General features: G+C 43.2%; 1 protein-coding gene across 1 annotated transcript; it reads left to right on the plus strand.

The window, feature by feature from the left end:
- Window positions 1–15,529: 15,529 nt before the first annotated feature.
- On the plus strand, window positions 15,530–18,090 carry LOC119334584 (bisdemethoxycurcumin synthase-like). The gene is made up of 3 exons (XM_037607124.1): window positions 15,530–15,642; window positions 16,273–16,496; window positions 16,622–18,090. The coding sequence occupies exons 2-3, from the start codon at window positions 16,316–16,318 to the stop codon at window positions 17,623–17,625; spliced, it is 1,185 nt and encodes a 394-aa protein (XP_037463021.1). The 5' UTR covers window positions 15,530–15,642; window positions 16,273–16,315; the 3' UTR covers window positions 17,626–18,090.
- Window positions 18,091–25,326: the final 7,236 nt, after the last annotated feature.

Below are 25,326 nucleotides of genomic sequence, written 5' to 3' on the forward strand. Positions count from 1 at the left end.
GGGCCAGTGCTTGTCTAAGTGTTGGTCCGAACCTGTCAGCCGCCGGTGGCCACCAGGGGCAACTCTGGGCTGGCCTACCAGAAGTTTGGACAATCCGGTGTTGCCCTGTGAACGAGATATGTGCAGCTCCTATCGGGATGTCGGCGCATTGGGCTGTCATGCTGGTCTTGTTTCCTTTGTCGAAATGTGTTGTAACCGGGATTCTGAGTCTGATCGGGTCTTCCTGGGAGAAGGAATATCCTTCGTTGACCGTGAGTGCTTGTGATGGGCTCAGTTGGGACACCCCTGCAGTGTTTTAAACTTTCGAAAGCCATGCCCGTGGTTATGTGGCAGATGGGAATTTGTTAATGTCCGGTCGTAGAAAACTTGTCACTTAACTTAATTAAAATGAATCAACTGCGTGTTTAGCCGTGATGGTCTCTTCTCGGCGGGGTCCGGGAAGTGAACACGGTTCTTGTGTTATGCTTGAACGTAATAGTTTCAGGATCACTTCTTGATCACTTCTAGTTCACGACCGTTGCGTTGCTTCTCTTCTCGCTCTCATTTGCGTATGTTAGCCACCATATATGCTTAGTGCTTGCTGCAGCTCCACCTCACTACCCTTTTTCCTACCCATAAGCCTAAATAGTCTTGATCTCGCGGGTGTGAGATTGTTGAGCCCTCATGGCTCACAGATACTTCCAAACAGTTGCAGGTGCCGATGATACCAGTGCAGATGACGCAACCGAGCTCAAGTGGGAGCTCGATGAAGATCGTGTCCGATGTGTTGTATCGTTTCCTGTTGATCAGTAGTGGAGCCTAGTTGGGTCGATCGGGGATCTAGCATTTGGGGTTGTCTTCTTTTATTTTGGTTCCGTAGTCGGACCTTTTATTGTATTCTGGATGATGTATGTTTAACTTGTATTTGTGTGAAGTGGCGATTGTAAGCCAACTCTTTATCCCTTTCTTATTCAGTACATGGGATTGTGTGAAGATTACCCCTCTTGCAACAAGCCTACCATGCGGCTATGCCTCTAAGTCATGCCCCGACACGTGGGAGATATAGCCGCGTTGTGGGTGTTACAAGTTGGTAATCAGAGCCTTCCCCGACTTTGGAGCCCCCTGCTTGATCGAATCGCTGATGTTGTTGAGTCTAGAACAAAATGTTTTGAGTCTTAGGATTATATATATATCGGAGAGTAGGATTCTTTTTACTTCTCAGTCCCTTCGTCGCTCTGGTGAGGCCTCCTGACGTAGAGTTTTGACTCTTCTCTCCTCAAATTTCACTACAAAAATTTAGGATCACACGGGTATCTTGTAATCGTTTCGATGGTTTTGTGATGAGAACATTGGTCTTGGTGCCTCCTGACATTTAGGGGTTGTGGCAGTGTCCCGGGGAGTTGAGCTCCGAGGTTTTGTCGTCACAATTTTATCATTGCAGTTCTGGAATACCTGAGTTCGCCGACATCGAAAATCTCTTTTATGCAGCTGTTGGTGAGATAACCTCGACGCCACCCAGTACTGGGGCGGGAGTTCGGGAGTATTGCCATAACTTGTATAATGGATGCTTTTCGAAGGTTGAGGTAAATGATTTCCGAAGGTTTCTTGGTTATGTGTTGAAGGATGGATACAGCTGGATGTAGGATTTGCTAGTTTTGGGTGAGATATTATGCTTCCCCTGTATCCCCAACACCTGATTGCATAACCAGAAAGTTTCGGGAGTTTATAAGTGGGAGTTCAAGTAGCTCATAGAATAATCTTTCCATAAGACACATGATACGATATGGGGTCTATCATATGTTTGTTTCCGGCTTATTTTGCAAGCCAAATCTTTTGTTTTGTTTTGTTTGTGGTATTCGAGTTGCTTCGAAGTCAACTGTTGATTCCATACCTTTCCTAAGCGGTGTTCTCGTATTTCTATGTGAATACTAATCCTTCTTGATCATCGAGTTTGTCATCTTAATTTCTTCTCAACCGGTGTGCTCCTCTTCAAGATGATCCTATCATTTTTCCCATTTGCAAGATGCAATCTCAGTTTTCTCATCGGTGTTTGTTTCATCCGTCCCAAGCTGCCTTTGTTTTCCCGCCCTCCCACCCTTTTTCTTCAAGGATTCAGATTTCTTAATCAAGTATCATTTTATTGATGGGACGTCTTTCCATTCTTTTCCGTCAATGTTCTTATCCGGTGGTTCTCATGAAGATGCTCTACAAGTTCATCATTCTTCGTTCTCTTTTCTTCTCTAGTGGATTCAATTCAAGCTTTGGTGTAGATCATATCATTTTCCTCGTTTCAGATGTTTTCTCATGCCGGTGCACCTCTTAATCTTCCACTTCTCACTATTCAATTGTACCAGAGTGCTGAAGATATCTCGAAGATTCGTGTTTCCACTTTGCAGTCGTTCAAGTTCTTTCGAGGATGTTATCTCATTCAAGCCATTTAAATCAACCGGTGCAACCTTCCTTTCAAGTAATCGTTCAACGATATTTCTTTTGAGTGGGCCTTAACCCACAGGTCTTTTCCAGGATCTTACCTGACTCTTCTAATTTTACCGGAGCTATTCTCAAATCTTTCAAAGTTGATGTAAGTATGAATTTATCATCAGTCAAATGTCCTTCTCTAAGATCTTTCAAATTCTTTTTATCGTGGTTCAAACTTCCTAATTTCATTCCGGAGTGGCTCAACAACTCATGGTGGTGTTTCTCATCGTCTTTCTAAACATTTGAAGACCGAAGAAGAGTTTTTCCTCCAAATCTTATCCGTTCTTCCAAAGATGCGAATTTCAAGCTTGTTGTCATCCTCTCATAATGGTTTTAGATTGTGAGAATTCTTTTCACCCATCCGGAGCAATTCAGGAGTCTTTTCAGTTTGATTCTCCGAAGGCCGTCAATTCAGGTTTATTCATTCTCAGCTTTCAACTCTCGTTCTCCAAATCTTACCGTTGCATCAGTCAAGTATTCTCTAATCAGCTCGTGATCTCTTCATTCTCTTGTATCTAAATTTCTCTCAAGTATCTTCGTTCTCTAATTCTTCCCAGTGTTTCTTTATATTTTCTTCGGTCATTTTCAATCCCTACGGTGGTTCATTCAAGATTTATCTTCCTTCGTTACCGTATCAATGCATTCGTGCTTTCTAAATCTTACCGGTGGTTCGTTGAAGACCTTTCTCAAGCTTGCGCTATATCTCTCTTAATCCTTTCTACAAGAATAAGTAGTATGCCAAATCCGTTGCTTGTCATCAACTTATATTTATGAGGGATACGCATAATTCTTAATCTTGCTTCATCCAAATGATGGATCCATTCTTCCGGAGTTTGTTCATGATGAATAAATTCTCGGTCTCAATTGTTTCATATTTTCTTTTCCTGGAGTCCCAAGCTCTCTCAATTATATCATCGCAAGGCTTCACCTTGTGTTTTCAACTTCTCTTTCTTTTCGTTATCCTTTTATTACTGGAGTTCTTCATGGAGGCTCTATATGGTGGTTCGTCAAGGATTCTTTTCATTCTTCAATTGTTCTTCAAGATTTCTCTCGAAGTTAAGTTCCGCCAAGCTATACTCTAAAATAAACATGGTGTTCAACACATGTTTTGTTTTGTGGAGTCCAAGCATTCTTCATCTTGCATTCCAGAGCGCAATTCTTTCTATCTTGTCTCTTGCAGTGGTGTTATGTCATTCTTGACAATTTCCTTCATGTCTCATGATTCACAAGTTGTAAGGAATGAGATAGCTAAACCCATCAATTTCTTCGAGCATGAGCTCTTCTCAACCAATCAATCTCCTCTTTGGAGTTATATTGGGTTATATTTCACCTAAAGCTTTCCCTAAGGATTGTTGCTATTTATGGTGCTCATAAATGAACCAAGTTCTTCATTTATCCTCCCGGTGAAATAATTTTCTTGTCTCCGTGTTCATATCAATCCAATCTTGTTTTCGTTAGTGGCAGAATTTCACCTCAAGTTTTGAGATGTTTTCATAAGCCCACAAGCAGCTTATTGTTTTCGTTGTTCATTTTTCAACAACTCCGTTCAAGCCTTCTTCATAAGGATGTTTTTCCAAATTCATTTGTGGGAGGAGTTATCATTTTCTTCTCCATTCTTTTATTCCAGTGATCTATCTTCTATTATTTCTTCCGGAGGCATTGTGATGTTTCACTCATCGACCCATCATTCCATTTTTGTCAAAGATCATGTTCTTTCCTTTGCTAATCCATTCAACTGGAGTGTCGTGTCCTTCATTCAAGTTCTCTCATCTTATCAAGTTATACCTCCCTTCTCAACCGGAGTGCTGTCTAAAATCTTTCTTACCCCTTGTGCCTTCCTTTCAATAGTTCCGGAGGTAGTGTGTTGTTGATTTCATCAAGTATCTTCTCATCTTGTCAAGTTCATGTTCAATTCCTTCCATTTACAGTCGGAGTGATGTCCAAATTATATCGTTCTTATTCCTTCTCTATCTTGTTTTAACTGGAGTGTTGTCGTAATTGATCTTTATCGTTCCTTCTCCATCTTGTTTTTACCGGAGTGCTTGCATGTACGTCTTGTCCATTGCAACCCTTTTCTTATGTCTTTCAAACCTACAAGGTTCTAGTAATGTTCCTTGTTCCTCTTTCCTAACAGAGTGCTTTCAACTTCGTTCATCTTCGTTGTATTCTTTCTTTCAATTTGTTCAACCTCGCAAGGTTCTTTGGTTTCACTCGTTTGTCAAAGAAGCAACTTAGTTTTACCTCTTCCTCTTCCTTTTTCCCTCCGGTGCCATCCTATATCTCGGGATGAGATCCTCTTCTAGTGGTCGAGTGTTGTGACGCCCCGAGACCGACGCGCCAGGTGTCTTCCAGTTATTCGCTGTTGTTGCCTTGTCTTTCGCTTGAATGTTGCATCTTGCCATGTCATCATGTGCATTGCATCATCATGTTTTTGAAAACTTGCATCCGTCCCGGCCTCCCCGTTCCTTCTGTTGTCCGTTCTGAGCCCAGACACACTCGCACGCGCCCGCGGCATGTCCGGAATAGTATTTTTATAAGTGGCCGGAAAATGTTCTCGGAATGGGTTGAAAGTTGGTGTGTGGTCTTGTTATCTTGTAGGTAGGCCGCCTGCCAAGTTTCATCCCATTCGGAGCTCGTTTGATAGCCCAACCGTTAAACTTACAGCGGCAGTATAGCCGGTCTATCGTCGGACGTTTTTGGTCTCCGGAAGCTGCTGTCGGGACTCTCTCTCTCCTCTCTTCTCAGCCCATCTCTCTCTAGCAGAGCCCACTAGCCCACCTATCTAACCTCCCTCCGCTCCGGATCATCCGATCGAGATCGAACAGCTCCGAAACGGCGTCAAACCCCCTAACCCTAGCCCCCTTGCCTTATATAGACCCCCTCCATGCCCTTTTTGGGAATCCCTAGCCCTCCACCTACCTCTAGCCCCCTCCCCCTCAATTTCAGCACCGAGCCCCTCCCTGGCCTCCACTTGTCGCTGCCGCCTCCACTTGTCGTCGCCGCCGCCACGCCCTAGGGCCAATCCTAGACCGCCACCACACCTCTCAGCGCCTGCCGCAGCCAATAAGAATCGGCCATGTCGCCCCCAACCAGCTCCCACTGCCGCGGCCCGTGAAGTCCACGGGAGGCCCGCCCCGGGCCGCCCTGGGCCCGTTCGCCCCACGCCTCCTACTTCCTTGGTCCCGACTGGTTCGAGGGGAGGAGCCCCTCGATCCAGAGCCTCGCTGCCGTCTCGATTTGCGTCGCTTCGCCGGCCACCTGAGACGCCGCCAACGAGCACCAGCAGGCCGTTTGTGCCGCCCTACTCCTTCCCCATCCCCTTTCTCTCGTGCTCTCCCTCTACTCTAAGCCATGCGTCGCCACCATTTTTGCAGGAGCCACTGCCAAGCTCGTCGTCGGCCTCCTCGGCCTTGGCCATCACCGTTGACCGCGTCCGTCGCCGGATCCGAGCTCCCCACGCGCCGATCTGCCCGTTCCAGGTCTTTCCCGCCTTGCCCCGTCGACGTCCTCGCCAGACCACCGCCGCCGCCGGCCTGTTCCCGCCTCTGCTTCGAGCAGCAGGAGTTGTTCATCATCATTGACCGCTATGCATAGGGCCCAGCGCTCCCCCGCTTCGATTTGCCTACGAGGCCCAGCACCGCGCCAGTCTAGCCTGCATCCCCCATCGACCGGGCCAGACCCAGCTCGCGTCGGCCCAGTGGCCACGCTGGTGAGCAGCCACCCAGATCCCTGTGCACTTCCAGTCCTGCCAGATTCGGCCCATCTCCTTTTTCCCCTCTCTACGATTTTCCTATTTATTCTAGAGGACGCCGTTTTACAGTAAAGTCCCTAAACTCCATGCATATTAAAACTCAACAACCGTGCATCATATGTAAAAACATTATATATGAAAAATGCTTAGTTTTCATCTAGTTTAATAATATGCAACTTTCAACCATGTTTAAAATGTTTAAACTGCTGTTTGCTTTTATTTGCTTAATTGCCATGTTAAAATGCTTTATTTCATAACGAAATAACCGTAGCTCCAAACTTAATAAACTTCATATGTAAATGGGGTAGAAAAATGTCTAGTTTAACATGGTGGCATTATTTTGCATGTTAAACAAATCTAAAATATGCTTTAGGGCAGAACAGTACCCAAATCTAATAAATGCACATGGGGATTTTCCGGATTTGTTGTTTGTTATATCCGGCCTCATTTAAACTTGCCTAGATAGGTAGTTTTCATATGCTTCATCTCTTGCCATGCTAACCAACATTTAATATTGTTGAGTACCTAAACGAGAGAGAACTAAATAAGTCACGTGGTGTTTCGCCACTTAATTTGTAGTTTTGTTTGTGCACTTTGCCATGCCATGCCTCATTAATCCGGACATGCATCATACTTGGTTGTGCATCATGCCATGCTTATGTGATGGTTGTTTACCATGTTTTTTGCCTCTTTTCGGTGTTGCTTCTTTGGGTTAGTTCCGATAACGTCGCGTTTATGAGGATTCGTTCGACTACGTCCGTTTGTCTTCTTCATGGACTCGTTCTTCCTCCTTGCGGGATCTCAGGCAAGATGACCGTACCCTCGAAATCACTTCTATCTTTGCTTGCTAGTTGCTCGCTCTATTGCTATGTCATGTTACCTACCACTTGCTATATCATGCATCCCATTTTGCCATGTCAGCCTCTAACCCACATTTCCTAGCAAACCGTTGTTTGGCTATGTTACCGCTTTTGCTCAGCCCCTCTTATAGCATTGCTAGTTGAAGGTGAAGATGTAGTTTGTTCCATGTTGGAACATGGGTATTGTTGGGATATCATTATTATCTCTTATTTACTTTAATGCATATGTATACTTGGTAAAGGGTGCAAGGCTCGGCCTTATGCCTGGTGTTTTGTTCCACTCTTGCCGCCCTAGTTTCTGTCATATCGGTGTTATGTTCCTTCATTTTGCGTCCCTTACGCGGTTGGGTGTTATGGGAACCCCTTGACAGTTCGCTTTGAATAAAACTCCTCCAGCAAGGCCCAACCTTGGTTTTACATTTGCTTAACAACCTATCACCTTCCCTTGGGTTCTGCAGACTCAACGGTCATCTTTATTTTAACCCCCCCGGGCCAGTGCTTGTCTAAGTGTTGGTCCGAACCTGTCAGCCGCCGGTGGCCACCAGGGGCAACTCTGGGCTGGCCTACCAGAAGTTTGGACAATCCGGTGTTGCCCTGTGAACGAGATATGTGCAGCTCCTATCGGGATGTCGGCGCATTGGGCGGTCATGCTGGTCTTGTTTCCTTTGTCGAAATGTGTTGTAACCGGGATTCTGAGTCTGATCGGGTCTTCCTGGGAGAAGGAATATCCTTCGTTGACCGTGAGTTCTTGTGATGGGCTAAGTTGGGACACCCCTGCAGTGTTTTAAACTTTCGAAAGCCGTGCCCGTGGTTATGTGGCAGATGGGAATTTGTTAATGTCCGGTCGTAGAAAACTTGTCACTTAACTTAATTAAAATGAATCAACTGCGTGTTTAGCCGTGATGGTATCTTCTCGGCGGGGTCCGAGAAGTGAACACGGTTCTTGTGTTATGCTTGAACGTAATAGTTTCAGGATCACTTCTTGATCACTTCTAGTTCACGACCATTGCGTTGCTTCTCTTCTCGCTCTCGTTTGCGTATGTTAGCCACCATATATGCTTAGTGCTTGCTGCAGCTCCACCTCACTACCCTTTTTCCTACCCATAAGCCTAAATAGTCTTGATCTCGCGGGTGTGAGATTGCTGAGCCCTCATGGCTCACAGATACTTCCAAACAGTTGCAGGTGCCGATGATACCAGTGCAGATGACGCAACCGAGCTCAAGTGGGAGCTCGATGAAGATCTTGTCCGTTGTGTTGTATCGTTTCCTGTTGATCAGTAGTGGAGCCTAGTTGGGTCGATCGGGGATCTAGCATTTGGGGTTGTCTTCTTTTATTTTGGTTCCGTAGTCGGACCTTTTATTGTATTCTAGATGATGTATGTTTAACTTGTATTTGTGTGAAGTGGCGATTGTAAGCCAACTCTTTATCCCTTTCTTATTCAGTACATGGGATTGTGTGAAGATTACCCCTCTTGCGACAAGCCTACCATGCGGCTATGCCTCTAAGTCATGCCCTGACACGTGGGAGATATAGCCGCATTGTGGGTGTTACAAGTTGGTAATCAGAGCCTTCCCCGACTTTGGAGCCCCCTGCTTGATCGAATCGCTGACGTTGTTGAGTCTAGAACAAAATGTTTTGAGTCTTAGGATTATATATATATCGGAGAGTAGGATTCTTTTTACTTCTCAGTCCCTTCGTCGCTCTGGTGAGGCCTCCTGACGTAGAGTTTTGACTCTTCTCTCCTCAAATTTCACTAAAAAAATTTAGGATCACGCGGGTATCTTGTAATCGTTTCGATGGTTTTGTGATGAGAACATTGGTCTTGGTGCCTCCTGACATTTAGGGGTTGTGGCAGTGTCCCGGGGAGTTGAGCTCCGAGGTTTTGTCGTCACAATTTTATCATTGCAGTTCTGGAATACCTGAGTTCGCCGACATCGAAAATCTCTTTTATGCAGCTGTTGGTGAGATAACCTCGACGCCACCCAGTACTGGGGCGGGAGTTCGGGAGTATTGCCATAACTTGTATAATGGATGCTTTTCGAAGGTTGAGGTAAATGATTTCCGAAGGTTTCTTGGTTATGTGTTGAAGGATGGATACAGCTGGATGTAGGATTTGCTAGTTTTGGGTGAGATATTATGCTTCCCCTGTATCCCCAACACCTGATTGCATAACCAGAAAGTTTCGGGAGTTTATAAGTGGGAGTTCAAGTAGCTCATAGAATAATCTTTCCATAAGACACATGATACGATATGGGGTCTATCATATGTTTGTTTCCGGCTTATTTTGCAAGCCAAATCTTTTGTTTTGTTTTGTTTGTGGTATTCGAGTTGCTTCGAAGTCAACTGTTGATTCCATACCTTTCCTAAGCGGTGTTCTCGTATTTCTATGTGAATACTAATCCTTCTTGATCATCGAGTTTGTCATCTTAATTTCTTCTCAACCGGTGTGCTCCTCTTCAAGATGATCCTATCATTTTTCCCATTTGCAAGATGCAATCTCAGTTTTCTCATCGGTGTTTGTTTCATCCGTCCCAAGCTGCCTTTGTTTTCCCGCCCTCCCACCCTTTTTCTTCAAGGATTCAGATTTCTTAATCAAGTATCATTTTATTGATGGGACGTCTTTCCATTCTTTTCCGTCAATGTTCTTATCCGGTGGTTCTCATGAAGATGCTCTACAAGTTCATCATTCTTCGTTCTCTTTTCTTCTCTAGTGGATTCAATTCAAGCTTTGGTGTAGATCATATCATTTTCCTCGTTTCAGATGTTTTCTCATGCCGGTGCACCTCTTAATCTTCCACTTCTCACTATTCAATTGTACCAGAGTGCTGAAGATATCTCGAAGATTCGTGTTTCCACTTTGCAGTCGTTCAAGTTCTTTCGAGGATGTTATCTCATTCAAGCCATTTAAATCAACCGGTGCAACCTTCCTTTCAAGTAATCGTTCAACGATATTTCTTTTGAGTGGGCCTTAACCCACAGGTCTTTTCCAGGATCTTACCTGACTCTTCTAATTTTACCGGAGCTATTCTCAAATCTTTCAAAGTTGATGTAAGTATGAATTTATCATCAGTCAAATGTCCTTCTCTAAGATCTTTCAAATTCTTTTTATCGTGGTTCAAACTTCCTAATTTCATTCCGGAGTGGCTCAACAACTCATGGTGGTGTTTCTCATCGTCTTTCTAAACATTTGAAGACCGAAGAAGAGTTTTTCCTCCAAATCTTATCCGTTGTTCCAAAGATGTGAATTTCAAGCTTGTTGTCATCCTCTCATAATGGTTTTAGATTGTGAGAATTCTTTTCACCCATCCGGAGCAATTCAGGAGTCTTTTCAGTTTAATTCTCCGAAGGCCGTCAATTCAGGTTTATTCATTCTCAGCTTTCAACTCTCGTTCTCCAAATCTTACCGTTGCATCAGTCAAGTATTCTCTAATCAGCTCGTGATCTCTTCATTCTCTTGTATCTAAATTTCTCTCAAGTATCTTCGTTCTCTAATTCTTCCCAGTGTTTCTTTATATTTTCTTCGGTCATTTTCAATCCCTACGGTGGTTCGTTCAAGATTTATCTTCCTTCGTTACCGTATCAATGCATTCGTGCTTTCTAAATCTTACCGGTGGTTCGTTGAAGACCTTTCTCAAGCTTGCGCTATATCTCTCTTAATCCTTTCTACAAGAATAAGTAGTATGCCAAATCCGTTGCTTGTCATCAACTTATATTTATGAGGGATACGCATAATTCTTAATCTTGCTTCATCCAAATGATGGATCCATTCTTCCGGAGTTTGTTCATGATGAATAAATTCTCGGTCTCAATTGTTTCATATTTTCTTTTCCTGGAGTCCCAAGCTCTCTCAATTATATCATCGCAAGGCTTCACCTTGTGTTTTCAACTTCTCTTTCTTTTCGTTATCCTTTTATTACTGGAGTTCTTCATGGAGGAATATCCTTCGTTGACCGTGAGTGTTTGTGATGGGCTCAGTTGGGACACCCCTGCAGTGTTTTAAACTTTCGAAAGCCGTGCCCGTGGTTATGTGGCAGATGGGAATTTGTTAATGTTCGGTCGTAGAAAACTTGTCACTTAACTTAATTAAAATGAATCAACTGCGTGTTTAGCCGTGATGGTCTCTTCGGCGGGGTCCGGGAAGTGAACACGGTTCTTGTGTTATGATTGAATGTAAGTAGTTTCAGGATCACTTCTTGATCACTTCTAGTTCGCGACCGTTGTGTTGCTTCTCTTCTCGCTCTCATTTGCGTATGTTAGCCACCATATATGCTTAGTGCTTGCTGCAGCTCCACCTCACTACCCTTTTTCCTATCCATAAGCTTAAATAGTCTTGATCTCGCGGGTATGAGATTGCTGAGTCCTCGTGGCTCACAGATACTTCCAAACAGTTGCAGGTGCCGATGATACCAGTGCAGATGACGCAACCGAGCTCAAGTGGGAGCTCAATGAAGATCTTGTCCGTTGTGTTGTATCGTTTCCTGTTGATCAGTACTGGAGCCCAGTTGGGTCGATCGGGGATCTAGCATTTGGGGTTGTATTCTTTTTTTTGGTTCCGTAGTCGGACCTTTGATTGTATTCTGGATGATGTATGTTTAACTTGTATTTTTATGAAGTGGCGATTGTATGACAACTATGTATCCCTTTCTTATTCAGTACATGGGATAGTCTGAAGATTACCCCTCTTGCGAGAAGCTTACCATGCGGCTATGCCTCTAAGTCGTGCCCCGACACGTAGGAGATATAGCCGCATTGTGGGTGTTACACCGTTGGGACAAGAAAAAACCTTATGTATGTGTTGTGTTAAACGTACTCTATTTTAAGACTAATACTCTGTTCATACATAAATGTAAAATGTTTTTGCAGTTTAGTATAAATTGCCACAAGGTCCTACATTTGTTTATAGGGAATACTTTTTAAATTAGAAATTCACTTAATATTTCGGGCGATTTTTTTTAGCAGGAAGCTGGTTTTTCCTTGCCCCGCCTGGAAAAAATGGAATGGAGAAAGAATCTTAGTCTGTGAAGTTGGATGTAATTTTTGTTATTTTTATATTCCTGGTGCTGCCACGCATAACCGGCGATGAATAAATCCAAAAAAATGCCGCAAATAAATAAATTGAGTAAGCTAGCAGCCTGTCCAAAAATAGACCTAGCTAGTTGGGCTGGTGGTCATGGATAATAAGTACGACAAAGGGGTAGTTGTTCCTATCGCGATAAGCATTAGTGATGCTATTAATAGCATGCAAATATGGATAGACAGGTGGACCAAGGACCGTACAACTAAGCAGAATTTCTTAGGAGTATATTACACTACTCAAGAGGGGACTGTTTTTTTTAATCATCATTTTGAGGGCATCTCCAAGGGAGACCTGCAAAACTCCGGTTTTCGTCCGACCGGACATTTTTGTTCATTTTTACAATTAATGTGGTTCTGCATCGATATGTGAAGTGGTTTGGACGTCCTTATTCAACAAATCGGACATAAACAGGAGGAGCTATATCGGAGTCCGGACATCCACTTGACCATCAAAAGCCATCGCGTTGTCCTTCTCTCTTTTCTCTCTCTTCACATGCATGGTCCCTCTCTCCCCCCTCTCCTTCCAACCGGACACCACATCACAAATAGCCCATCACATATATGGTCCTCACCTATTTTTTCTTCTCCTAGCCGGATACTTTGTAGTAGTGTTGGATAGCTCCCTCTCGTATCATGTACGCGGATCACATCCGGACAAAAAAAGAACAAATATCGAAGGAATTTATGGGTCGACGTTGGAGATGCGTTGAGCTGAGGAGAGAATGCTACAAAGGTTTGAAAACCCATTTGCTCCATGCACTTAGAGAAAACATTCCACGAAAAGCTGCTGTGAAATGCATGACGTGAAAAGCTGCTGTGAAATGCATGACGTGTTTATTTTTACGTGTTGTGAAATGCAAAATGATTGAAGTGCATCATCAATCATTCATGCACTACTAGTAAAAGGACACCATTTGGCTACACAATGGCTGAGAACAAGACTATTAATTTCGGCTCAAAAGAAAAACAAGACCATTAATTAATGCAGACTTTACCATCAATTAATTGATCTATCTATATCTATACCTATTAATGAAAATGCTATTGCTTCTTATCATCATAATTTCGTCCGTTTTCATCCATCCGTCATCCATCTATATTATTTTCTATATCCGAAATGGTACTTATGTTACGCCCTAATTTTTGTTCCTCCGTACGCCAGTCTAGCAAAAAATTGGTAGCCCTTCGTAACTCACGTATGAGCCAGAATTTCTGTTACTTGGGCCAATAAAAAATCTTCACAAATAGAAAAAGGAGAAGTGCATCAGTTAGAGCCGTCCGCACCAACACGACTCGGTGAGAAGACAAGATCATTTAGAGACAGCGGTTCGTGGGGCCGCCGGACACCCATAATATGCACACGACGGGTGATGCGTTCGTTTTTTATTTAAGTGGGGCTGATGCGTTCGTTGTCTACAACCGGCTGAATCAAGTCGTTTGGGCAGTCCATATGACTCAGTGGACCACCCGCAAGGGGGCTGGGCTGGTTGCTTGCAGCAATAAGCCAATGCCCATGTCAACAACAAAAAAAGCAATCAGCCAACGTGAAACTTTGGGAGATAACGTGTCAGCCTGCAAACATGTCCACTGGTAAATGTTTTACTGTTTATTTGGAGTTGATTGGGTTTGGATCATTCACGGACGGGTAAATATCTCCAAGTCCATCACACATGCGCGGACGTGTTAGCATGCATGCATGTGTTTGTTCTCCAAACCTATATGCACATGTATTCGGATTTGATGATAAGATATTTCTGTTACGAGATTGGATGTGTCTCTCATGAACTTATACTGATCGACTAGACCGACTACCAGTACACGAAAAATTGGAAGAGTAATATACATACACAGGTTAAAACATATACGTCGAATACATATAGCCTACATGCCCTACAAAAATAAATTGTCTCCAGGCATTGTTATGCCGGTTCATATGAGTGCATCATAAATCAATCGGCAAATACGGAGCCAGCACAGAGGCAAAAAAAATGCGCACTAGAAAAGCAAAAGTATACAAATATGCAGCTAGAATAAAAGAAGGCTAAAATAGAGCAAATTACATCTTACCGTGAATTGAGGCACAATATACTAAGCAAAGATCCAACTGCTGGATATATTGTAACAGAACAGGAACATAGAATATTTATAGTGCAAGGACTTTATGGTTATCACACACAGCAAAAGCATATATGCCTAGACGTCGGACAAAGTATACCATATTTTTGTTGTCTGATGTCAGTAAAACAAAATAAGCACTGTATGTATTGTATTTTTATTATCAGTACGGTATTCTAAAGACATAGTTGCTCACCCGATTTATTGACTAGGATTCATGTGTCTCGAACTAGACCCATAAAGAATTCCATTGTTTAATTGATTCATCACTTTTGTCATCATCAAACTTATGTCCTATCTGACAAACCTAATTAGGATAATTGACATTTGCTTCGCAGCGAAGCACGTCAAGTTATTCTCTCCCGTTGCAACGCATGGACATGTTTGTTAGTAATTATAATGAGAAATAGAAAAGGTTAACAAGCCCCCGGTAAAAAAAAAGGTTAACGAGTGCTAGAGCTAAACGAAAACAGCAGCAGGTGGTCACCCGACAACGACAAACAGATGGTCCTTTCCGTCCGGTATTAAATGGGACGGATGGCCAAGCATTGCTATAAATAGTCGATGTATACGGATAGCTGCAAGGAATAAAGAACCAGATCTAACAGAAAGTTAATGAAAATTGACCATGCAACGCGTCAATAATTGGCAGACTACAACACCACTTGATCTCTTTCAAATCATATACTTCCACCGTCACAAAATAAGTGTCTCAACTCTAATACAACTTTGTACTCCTTCTGTTTATTTTTTAAGGCCTTGAAGACATTTCAGACAAGATGCAAAGTAACTCATTTTAGTTGTCTGAAACGACTTATAAAAATGAATGAGGGAGTACTAAATTTAATACAAAGCTGAGACACTTATTTTGGGAGAAAGTATAAGTGAAAGACAGAGAATGAAAATACTCATATTTCTTTTTTTCAAGAAATACTTCTGGTGTATTCATCAACTGCCAGTGCAGTATAAAGAATACCCAAGTAACAAAAATTACATCCAAATCCATAGACCACATAGCAACAACTATGATCACTGGAGCGAGTCAATCATCACCCCTCCGTTACCGCAGCCGAGAAAACCTTATTGTAGTAGACAGTCAGGACTATTCGGAATAACCAAACATTTGATTAGTAATTGCTGACATTGGTACTGCTGGACGTCAAGGGCATTGAGCTACATCTACATCATGCTACCCCTGTTCACGCGCCAGTCTTCCTCTTGTCCTGTCCTTAAATACTGGTCACCTCCTCCTCCATCCCTCGCATCTCTCGACACACACAACCATTGTTCGGTCTTCTACCTCATTTCCTTTCGCCTCCATTCCAGTGAATACTCGACCGGTATCCTCAACTTGGAAAGCGTGCACACAAGCAGGGAAGTAAGTAAGGTCCTGCTTGTATGTTGATTTGTCTCTTCAACAATGACTAGCAATAAATGCCTTGTGTAATGTAACATTTTGTGATGAACTTTGAAGATATATATGATTATTTGGGATGCTTTCTATAGAAACGTTTTACAATTATTTAATCATTATATATTAGTATGGGAGGGAAAATGGAACTTTAGTTTAGCTATAGTAATTGTAAGCGCTAAAGTATTACATCCATGTACTTAGCAGACTATTAGGGCCATTGTCAGCTATTAATTACCTTCTTTGAGACCAACGATCTGTCTTTATTAGACAAGAGAATACGTTGCATTAGATCGGACAATATGAAACGAAAGCAACCGACAAAGAACATTCCTGCAGTTAATCATAGAAGAGGAATGCGACAGGTGGGAAACTCTTATTATATTTATTTTGTTATTACCATTACAGAAACATAAGGTGTAACAAATAACACTCCATTTGTAGGTGTAGTGATATGTATTGTGAAATATCAATCAAATGGTGCAAATTAAAGGGACACTCTTGGGGCCAAAATTTGTCTAGATGACGGCTGCAGTAAAAGATATGGGCTTTTACATTCGATCTTCACCCGCTCTAATAGATTTCCCCATCCTTCCTGTAGGTCAGGTACAAGTGGAAGTGGGCGGCAGCTCCGATCGGACACCATGGCCAACGCTCGCGAGATCCGGCGCTTGCAACGTGCTGATGGACCCGCCGCCGTGCTGGCCATCGGCACGGCGAACCCGCAGCACCGCTTGTCCCAGGACGAGTACCCCGAGTACTACTTCCGTGTCACCAACAGCGAGCACCTCGCGGAGCAGCAGAAACCCATACTCAACATGATATGTAAGCTTACATGCAAACTACCACTCCGTCCGTTCCATATTAATTCTCGCTGATTTAGTATAAAAAGTTGGGTTTGATTCGCCAGACCTGCTATATATGTTTCATCGCTGTCCTGATTAAACCAGGCAGGCTAACGGGCAACGAGTGGCGTTTCGTTCACAACACGGACAAGATGATGAGCGCCCATCCCGAGTTCATCGACCGCGCAACGCCATCCCTCGAGCAACGCCTCGCCATCGTTGCCGTCGTTGCTCCGGAGCTCCTTGCGGCAGCCGCGACCAAGGCCATCGCCAGCTGGGGGCGCCCGGCCACCGACATCACCCACCTCGTAGTCGTTACCAACTCTGGAGCCGGAAGCCCGAGCGCGGACGTCCCCTTGGCCACCCTTCTGGGCCTCCGCCACAACGTCTGCCGCACGGTTCTCCAGCTCAACGGCTGCTTCGCCGGTTGCGCTGCCTTGCGCCTGGCAAAGGACCTTGCCGAGAACAACCGCGGCGCGCGCGTCCTCGTCGCCTGCGTCGAGCTCATGAGCGTCGCCGGCTTCCGTGGCCCCACCGAAGGGGAGGACTGGGTGAACAACCTCATCAGGAACACGGTGTTCGGTGACGGGGCGGGCGCGGTGATCGTCGGTGCCGACGCCGTGGAGCCTGTCGAGCGCCCGCTCTTCGAGATGGTGTCTGCGTCGCAGACCGTGGTACCGGACACCTTGCAAGTGGTGACGGCGGAGCTCAAGACATGCGGCCTTGATGGGAATGTTTCCACCAAACTGCCAAACCTGGTGGCCGACAACATTAAACAGTGTCTACTTGATGTCTTCAGTCCGCTTGGCATCGAGGTCAAATGGAATGACCTCTTCTGGGCGGTGCACCCGGGTGCCATGGCGATCTTGGACAAGATTGAGAGGGTTCTCCTGCTGGAGCCCGGGAAGCTGATGGCCAGCCGGACCGTTGCGCGAGAATATGGGAACATGCTTAGCGCCACCATCATCTTCGTGCTCGACGAGCAACGCCGCCGAATGGAGGAGGAAGGAGAGTGGGCTGAGTGGGGGGCCATGGTGGGGTTTGGACCGGGTTTTACCATGGAGACCATGGTGCTTCAGGCTACCAGCAACCTCAAGAAAATTAATTAGCACTTCGCTGTGCGCTACTACAAGGCTACCAGCATTCATGTTATCCGTATCTACCTATCTATCGTTCAAATTTGGTGAGGCGTTCCAGAAACGACTACTATCTGTCGAAACAAAGTGAAGCTGGTGGAGATTAAAAAATCCTGGCAAAAAAAGAAGAAGATGGAGCGCCTGTGAACGAAGAAGAAGTTCCTTCCTTTTGGCTTATTGCTGTTCTTGCTCTTGCAGCTCCTGTTTACCTATCTATCTTCACTGGTTGGTCTGTAATAATAGCTATCTTTATGTACTCGATCATGCTGTCGCTGGACTCGCTGGCTGTCTGTACTAGTAGTATAAGAGACGTCTTAAATGTTGCTTCTCCTTTCCTGGGTACTACTAGCTGATGGTGGTTTGGAGCTCTTGTTGAGCTTCTCTTAGACCATGATCAGCTTGTCTGTTTAGGTGCCCTATGATACCCTAGTTTCTGCTTGTTTCCTGTGTAGTGGTTGTAACAACACAATGGTGGTTTATGATACTGGAAATCTTTTATCAAAAAATAAAAATCTGAAAAAACAAAGTACTCCCTCCGATCTAATATTGGGACCGGAGGGAGTAATTATTAAGCATGTCCATATGGTACGGTGTTGTGAGAATGCTAATAGCGACGTGTAAGATACAAGCAACCGAGGTTTACGATTTCGAAGTGCAAAAAATTTCGCTCACTATCGAAATGGTCGAAATTTCCAAAATTGTTTCGGACAAATCAATGAAATTGGACACTTCTTCTTCAGTACAACCCCCTTAGACACATCAACGGACCAGATCTATTCATACCTCTTTATAAGAAAGGGTAGGATGGTCCTTTTACGAAATACGTCGCCCGGTGGAAGATCCTAAAAAAAAGCTGCTTCGAACTAAAATCGAACATAAGACCTCCCACAGTAACACAATCGAGCACAACCACTAGAATGACACAACCATGTTGACCAATTGGCAGCGCGGCGTTTTAAGAACTATGACCAATGACATATTTGACCATATTTTTGGATATTAGAACGTGACTTTATTTAAACGCGGACATTTTTCCAAATTGTAAACAAAATTTACGAAAAGAGGAACACATTTATAAACTCTGAACCAATTTAAAATAATGAGACATTTTTTAAAATTCTGACAATTTTTTAAAACACAAACTATTTTGAAACTTTAAACTTGTTTGAAAGTTCGACCATTTTTTGGTATTTTCAAACTTTTTTGTAAAATATGAATAAATAAATATGTTGAACATTTTTTAAAGTTTGCAATGTTGAAAAACAAAAAGATTCATGAACCTTTTTAAACATTCCCGAAACAGGTAAAAGTCGGCCAGAAACCATCTAAAAGGTTCTAAAAACCGGCATCTGCAGAGGCAACGAGCAGATTAAAAAGGGCTGCCTCATGTTCACTCGTATCGATTGGGTGTGTGAGAAACAACGACTGTTTGACGTAATAATCATCAAATAGAGTTTCCCCCAACAGGCCCCCGATGGGATCATTACCGTCCCCTAGTTAAGCCAACGGCTGAGCATTGTTTTCTAACTTTTGTTAATTCTTTTTTGAACTTGTTCAAAAAGTTGGAAAATTATTTGGAATGCCCTAAAATGTTCTTGTTTTCAAATATTTTTTAGAATTTTTTTAAAATATTCTGGAATCTCAAAAAATGTTTGTGTTTTCGAATATTTTGTACACAAATAGAATAAATGCTTGTGTTTCAAAACAATTCAAAATTTTATAGAAAGGTGCGTTGTTTCCTATTTTTGTTCAAAATTTTCATCAATTGTTGGGAATTTGTTATCTATTGTGGAAAAGGTGTTCAAACTTGTAAAACTTTCATACACAAATTGAAATTTGAAAATTATTCGCAAATTTCAAGAGATGGTTAGTTCACAACAAAATGTTCATGTTAGTTGATAATGGCATAAGTTACAAATAACAGAAGCTTTCAAATTGGGAAAAACTACATGCTCACGGGACTCGTCTGGCCTAGTTTAGCAGACTCCTCTCAACTAGTGGTTTTTTGAACTATGGATAATTGACCCAACGTTTTTCAGCAGCCTAGTACGGAGTACGGACACACGAGGCATCCATGCCAGCTTTGAACGACTTCCGACATCGTTTGCATGTGCGACACGTCCGACCATTATCGGTCCTTTTTCACCAAGAAAACTCCAGAAAAGGATTTGTTTTTGAAAACTCAAACAACTTGGCATGGTGCCTAGAATTGGGCATATAAGATCATGGAATAAATTTGGGTCATGTGATGGATGCCGAAAAAAATGGTCTCAAACGGACCCTTCTCGCCTACCCGAACACTCTCCATTGAATATGGTCTATTCTTTGACATGCATGAAATGATCTAACTTTTGTCAGCAGGTGGGCATGCCCATGGTAGGAACTCATGTCATGTTTGAATGAATTCCTACACTGTATGCAAGTTTCATCACGTTTGGCCATTTATTGACAATTTTTTCACTAAAAAAACTCCAGAAAATACAAAAATGGTCGAAAACTCAAACAACTTGGCATGGCGCTTTGAGTCGGTCATACAAGGCCATGAAAAAATGGACTCTTAAATGGGCCGTTTTGGCCTACTCGAACCCCCTCTGTTGAACATGGTTATTTTTGGACATGCATGAATAGACCCCAACTATTGCAAGCAGGTGAGCATACCCATGGTAGGCATCTATGCCATGTTTGAACGAATTCCGACACCGTGTGTAAGTTGCATCACGTCCGGGCATTTTTCATCGAGAAAACTTCAGAAAATGCAAGAATTTTCGAAAGCTGAAACAGCTTGGCATGGTGCCTTGATTGGCCATACAAGACCAAGAAAAAGCTGCAGCCATTTTAGGATGTCGAGAAACAAAGTGCTCCCAAATGGACTGCTCTCGCCTACCCAAACACCCTCAGTTGAACACGGTATATTTTTTGACATGCATGAAATGAACCCAACTTTTGAAAGAAGGTGGACACACCCTCGGTTGAAGTTGGGGCCAATTCAAGGATGTCAAGAAACAATGAGCTCTCAAATAGAGCCTTCTGCCTTACCTGCACACCCTACGTTGAACATGGTTTAGTTTTGGAAATTCTTGAAATGACCCCAACTTCTAGAAATAGGTAGGCATTCATGCCAGGTTTGCACAATTTCCAACACCATATGCAAGCTATGATACGCCTGACCATTTATCGGTCTTTTTAACCAAGAAAACTCTAGTAAATGCAAAATTTGTTGAAAAATAAAACAATTTGCCATGATGCCTTGAATTGGTCATACAAGCCAATAAAGAAAATTAGGTTCATTTGATGGATGTTGAGAAACAACGTGCTATCAAACGGAGCCTTTTGGCCTACCCGGACAACCTACGTTGCATATGTTGTTTTTTGGGACATTCTTGAAATGACCACAACTTTTGCTAGCAGGTGGGCCTGCCTATAGTAAGCATCTATGCTAAGTTTGGAAAATATATTTAAAACCATAATTTAGGTAGGTACTTAAAACTGCTTTTAAGTTTTTAACATAACTAATAAATAATAAGGGACAAAATTGAAAACTGTAATCAAAGGTTTTTCTAAAAACATTTAATAAATATTTGAAGGAAAAATAATTTAAAATCTTAATTTAATTACCCGGTCCGATCTCATCAACAACTTCACCGTGTCAGTTCACAACACACCTTCGGTCGGCAGTGGCTACGAGCTTGTATAATAAAGAACGTAAGGAAGCGAGCACATGGATACCAGACTTGAAGCTAATATTATGGTGAATACAGAATACATGTAATATGAGAATATGAAGCCTATGATTTTGGAGATGGGAATGAAGCAAATATTTAGGTCATTGGAAACATGTTATGCGGACCAATGAAGCATGTTAATTTTGAGTTGATGTGGAGGTAAAATTTGAGTGAGTTTTGGTGCAATGCAAATGAATAGAGACGAAACTCTTTGGTGTCTTTTCAGTTGCAAAGGAAGTAAATTTTGCTAACATTGGATACAAATTTTGCTAGATTGATTATTTTCCTTTAAAATCTTGAATTAATTTTCTAAGATTTATTTTGCTTCCTTAAATCAATGGTTTGTTTCCGAACTCACATGATCTATGGGCAGTTATTAGTTTCCACCAATCACATAAGGAAAAAGCTTTGCTGGCACACATTCTATCACTAGTAGAAAAAGGGTCAAATGTTCAGCTCATTAGTCCCGGTTTGTAATTGAGCCGGCACTAATGTAACCATTAGTGCCGGTTCCAACGGATAGCTGGGTCGCTCTCATTAGTACCGGTTCGTGGCGAATCTTTAGCACCGGCTCGTGCCACGAACCGGTACTAAAGAGAGTGGTGGCAGGATGTTGTCAGTCTGGGGCCCCTCCAGCACCTTTAGTACCGGTTCGTGGCACGAACCGTTGGTAAAGGTCGTCCTATATAAACCCTTCGTCTACCCGCGAGCGAGCGAGCTCTGTTTTTTCCCTCTCCCCTCTCCTCTCTGTTCTTCCCCCTCTACCTCGAGCTCATCTCAAATTTTTCCCAAATTTTTTCAAGATTTGAAGGCCCCCATCCATTCAAGTGATCACAAAGGTAAGCAACTTTGTCCTTTCATCTCTCATTGCTAGATTAGCTTTTGCAATGCTTTATATAGTCATTAATTTGTGGGTTTTAGTAATTTGGGAGGAATTATATGTGGTAGTTTATTTGATTTATATGCAATTTGAGCTCAAAATAACTCTTAGTTTGCATATGTAGGTGTGGTTTACTTAGTGCCTTCCCGTCTCCGTCCTAACCACCATCGATCGTCTGCACCGTCTTGTGGCCGGCACCACCTTGTGGGGTGAGCCCTCTTGTTCTTATCTTTTTTATATAAAAAATCATGTTTGTGTGATTTAGATATATAGTTACTTGTATAATTATCTTACATGTATGTTGTTTGTTATTCATAGTGCCATGGTTTTGATATCCGTCCCCGCCGGCCCTCGTCCGGTTTATGATTCGGATGTGGTATATTTTTTTTATAATTATTTTGTTGCATTTCATGTTTATGACAAATTATGCCCATCAAATTGACATGGATATTTTTATCTAGGAGGTATGTGAATCGGAAATTCCAACCGACCCTATTGTCCAGAGGCTAAATTTAGTTGAAAGAGAAAACGAGTATTTGAAAGAAAAATTGAAAAGAATTGAGTGGGAGAAGATGGAATTGGAGTTGCATGTTGCCGATGTCGTCGATGATCACAAGATCAAGTTGGAGAAAATGCGCTTGAAGATTAGAAATATTAGAAAATATGTCATTCATAGTGAGGCTTGGTATCATTATGCTGGTGGATCAATTGTTACCTTAGTTGCGATCTTGATCGCATTTGTTGTTGCATTTAAATTCTTTAGCTAGAGAGCTATTTATATGTTTGCTTTATGAGAATAAGTATTGTATGAACTTTATGTATGAACTTGTATTAATTTGGTCTATTCGGTGTTACGTAATGAAGATGAGCCGGCAATGGATGTATGATGACCGATGCTCTCCCCAGTTCATTGAGGGCGTGTATACTTTTCTGATTGTGGCTCAGGCAAACAAGCGGGCAGATGGTTTTATGCCTTGTCCATGTGCTGGTTGTAAGAATGATCACAATTACTCTAATGCAAGAACCATTCACGTCCACCTGTTTGAGTCCAGTTTCATGCCCCACTATATTGTTTGGACCAAGCACGGAGAAAGAGGGGTTATGATGGAAGAAAATGAAGAAGAAGAGGATGACGATAGCTATCCTGGTCATGGGTTCCCTGAATACGATGATGCAAAAATGGGGGAAGAAGCTGAGCCGGCAATGCGGGAAGAAGCTGAACAAGAGGCATTAGATGAGCCAACTGATGATCTAGGTCGAGCCATTGCCGATGCAGAGAGAAACTGCGCAAGTGCAAAGGAGAAGAATAAGTTGCAGCGCATGTTAGAGGATCACAATAAATTGTTGTACCCGAATTGCGAAACTGACAACAAAAATCTGGGCACCACACTGGAATTGCTGCAATGGAAGGCAGAGAATGGTGTATCTGACAAGGCATTCGGCAAGTTGCTGGTAATGTTAAAGAAGATGCTTCCAAAGGACAATGAATTGCCTGAGAGTACGTACGAAGCAAAGAAGGATGTCTGCCCTCTAGGGTTAGAGGTGCAGAAGATACATGCATGCCCTAATGACTGCATCCTCTACCGCGGTGAGTACGCGGATTTGAACGTGTGCCCGGTATGCAGTGCATTGCGCTATAAGATCAGCCGCGATGACCCTGGTGATGTCAAGGGCGAGCGCCCCAGGAAGAAGATTCCTGCCAAGGTGATGTGGCATGCTCCTATAATACCACGGTTGAAACGTTTGTTCCTAAACAAAGAGCATGTGAAGGCTATGCGATGGCACAGAGAATACCGTAAGAAAGACGGAAAGTTGAGAGTACCCGCTGACGGGTCGCAGTGGAGAAAAATCGAGAGAAAGTACATGTAGGAGTTCGCAGGTGACGCAAGGAATGTATGGTTTGGTCAAGTGCAGATGGCATTAATCCTTTTGGGGAGCAGAGCAGCAACCATAGCACCTGGCATGTGACTCTATGTATGTATAACCTTCCTCCTTGGTTGTCCATGAAGCGGAAGTTCATTATGATGCCAGTGCTCATCCAAGGCCCTAAGCAACCCGGCAACGACATTGATGTGTACCTAAGGCCATTAGTTGAAGAACTCTTACAGCTGTGGAATGGAACAGGTGTACGTGCGTGGGATGAGCACATGGGGGAAGAATTTGACCTAAAGGTGTTGTTGTCCGTGACCATCAATGATTGGCCTGCTCTCACTAACCTTTCAGGACAGACAAATAAGGGATACCGCGCATGCCCGCACTGCTTGGATGATACCGACAGTATATATTTGGGTAATTGTAGGAAGAATGTGTACCTGGGACATCGTCGATTTCTTCCGAGCAGGCATCCCGTAAGAAAGAAAGGCAAGCATTTCAAAGGTGAGGCGGATCACCGGACGAAGCCTCGCCACCATACTGGTGCTGATGTACATGATATGGTGAAGGATTTGAAGGTAGTCTTTGGAAAGGGTCCTGGCGGAAAACCTGTTCCGAATGACGCTGACGGACGCGTACCCATGTGGAAGAAGAAATCTATATTTTGGGACCTGTCGTATTCGAAAGACCTAGAGGTCCGCTTCGCAATCGACGTGATGCACGTGACGAAGAATCTTTGTGTGACCCTTCTTGGCTTCTTGGGTGTGTATGGGAAGACAAAAGATACACCGGAGGCACAGGAGGACCAGCAACATATGCACGGAAAAGACGACATACGTCAGGGTCATGCCAGCTACGCTCTTACCAAAGAAGAGAAGGAAATCTTCTTTGAATGTCTGCTCAGTATGAAGGTACCGTTTGGCTTCTCGTCGAATATAAAGGGAATAATAAATATGGCAGAGAAAAAGTTCAAGAACCTAAAGTCTGATGACTGTCACGTGATTATGACACCTGTCTCTCTAGGGTCGACTGGAATTCTTCGTTCGCCGTTGTGGGGGCACCTGTCATCTTGCCGCCGAGGCACGTATGACCCACTCCTTGGAGGAGGCGTGGGCACTCGACAACGGTCATCATGGTCGAGTCGATGATCATACTGCTCACGGTTCCTGTACTGATCTTGCCGGTGCCCACGTTCCTCAC

This window comes from Triticum dicoccoides, chromosome 7A (genome assembly GCF_002162155.2).
Source record: "Triticum dicoccoides isolate Atlit2015 ecotype Zavitan chromosome 7A, WEW_v2.0, whole genome shotgun sequence".
Classification (NCBI taxonomy): Eukaryota; Viridiplantae; Streptophyta; class Magnoliopsida; order Poales; family Poaceae; genus Triticum; species Triticum dicoccoides.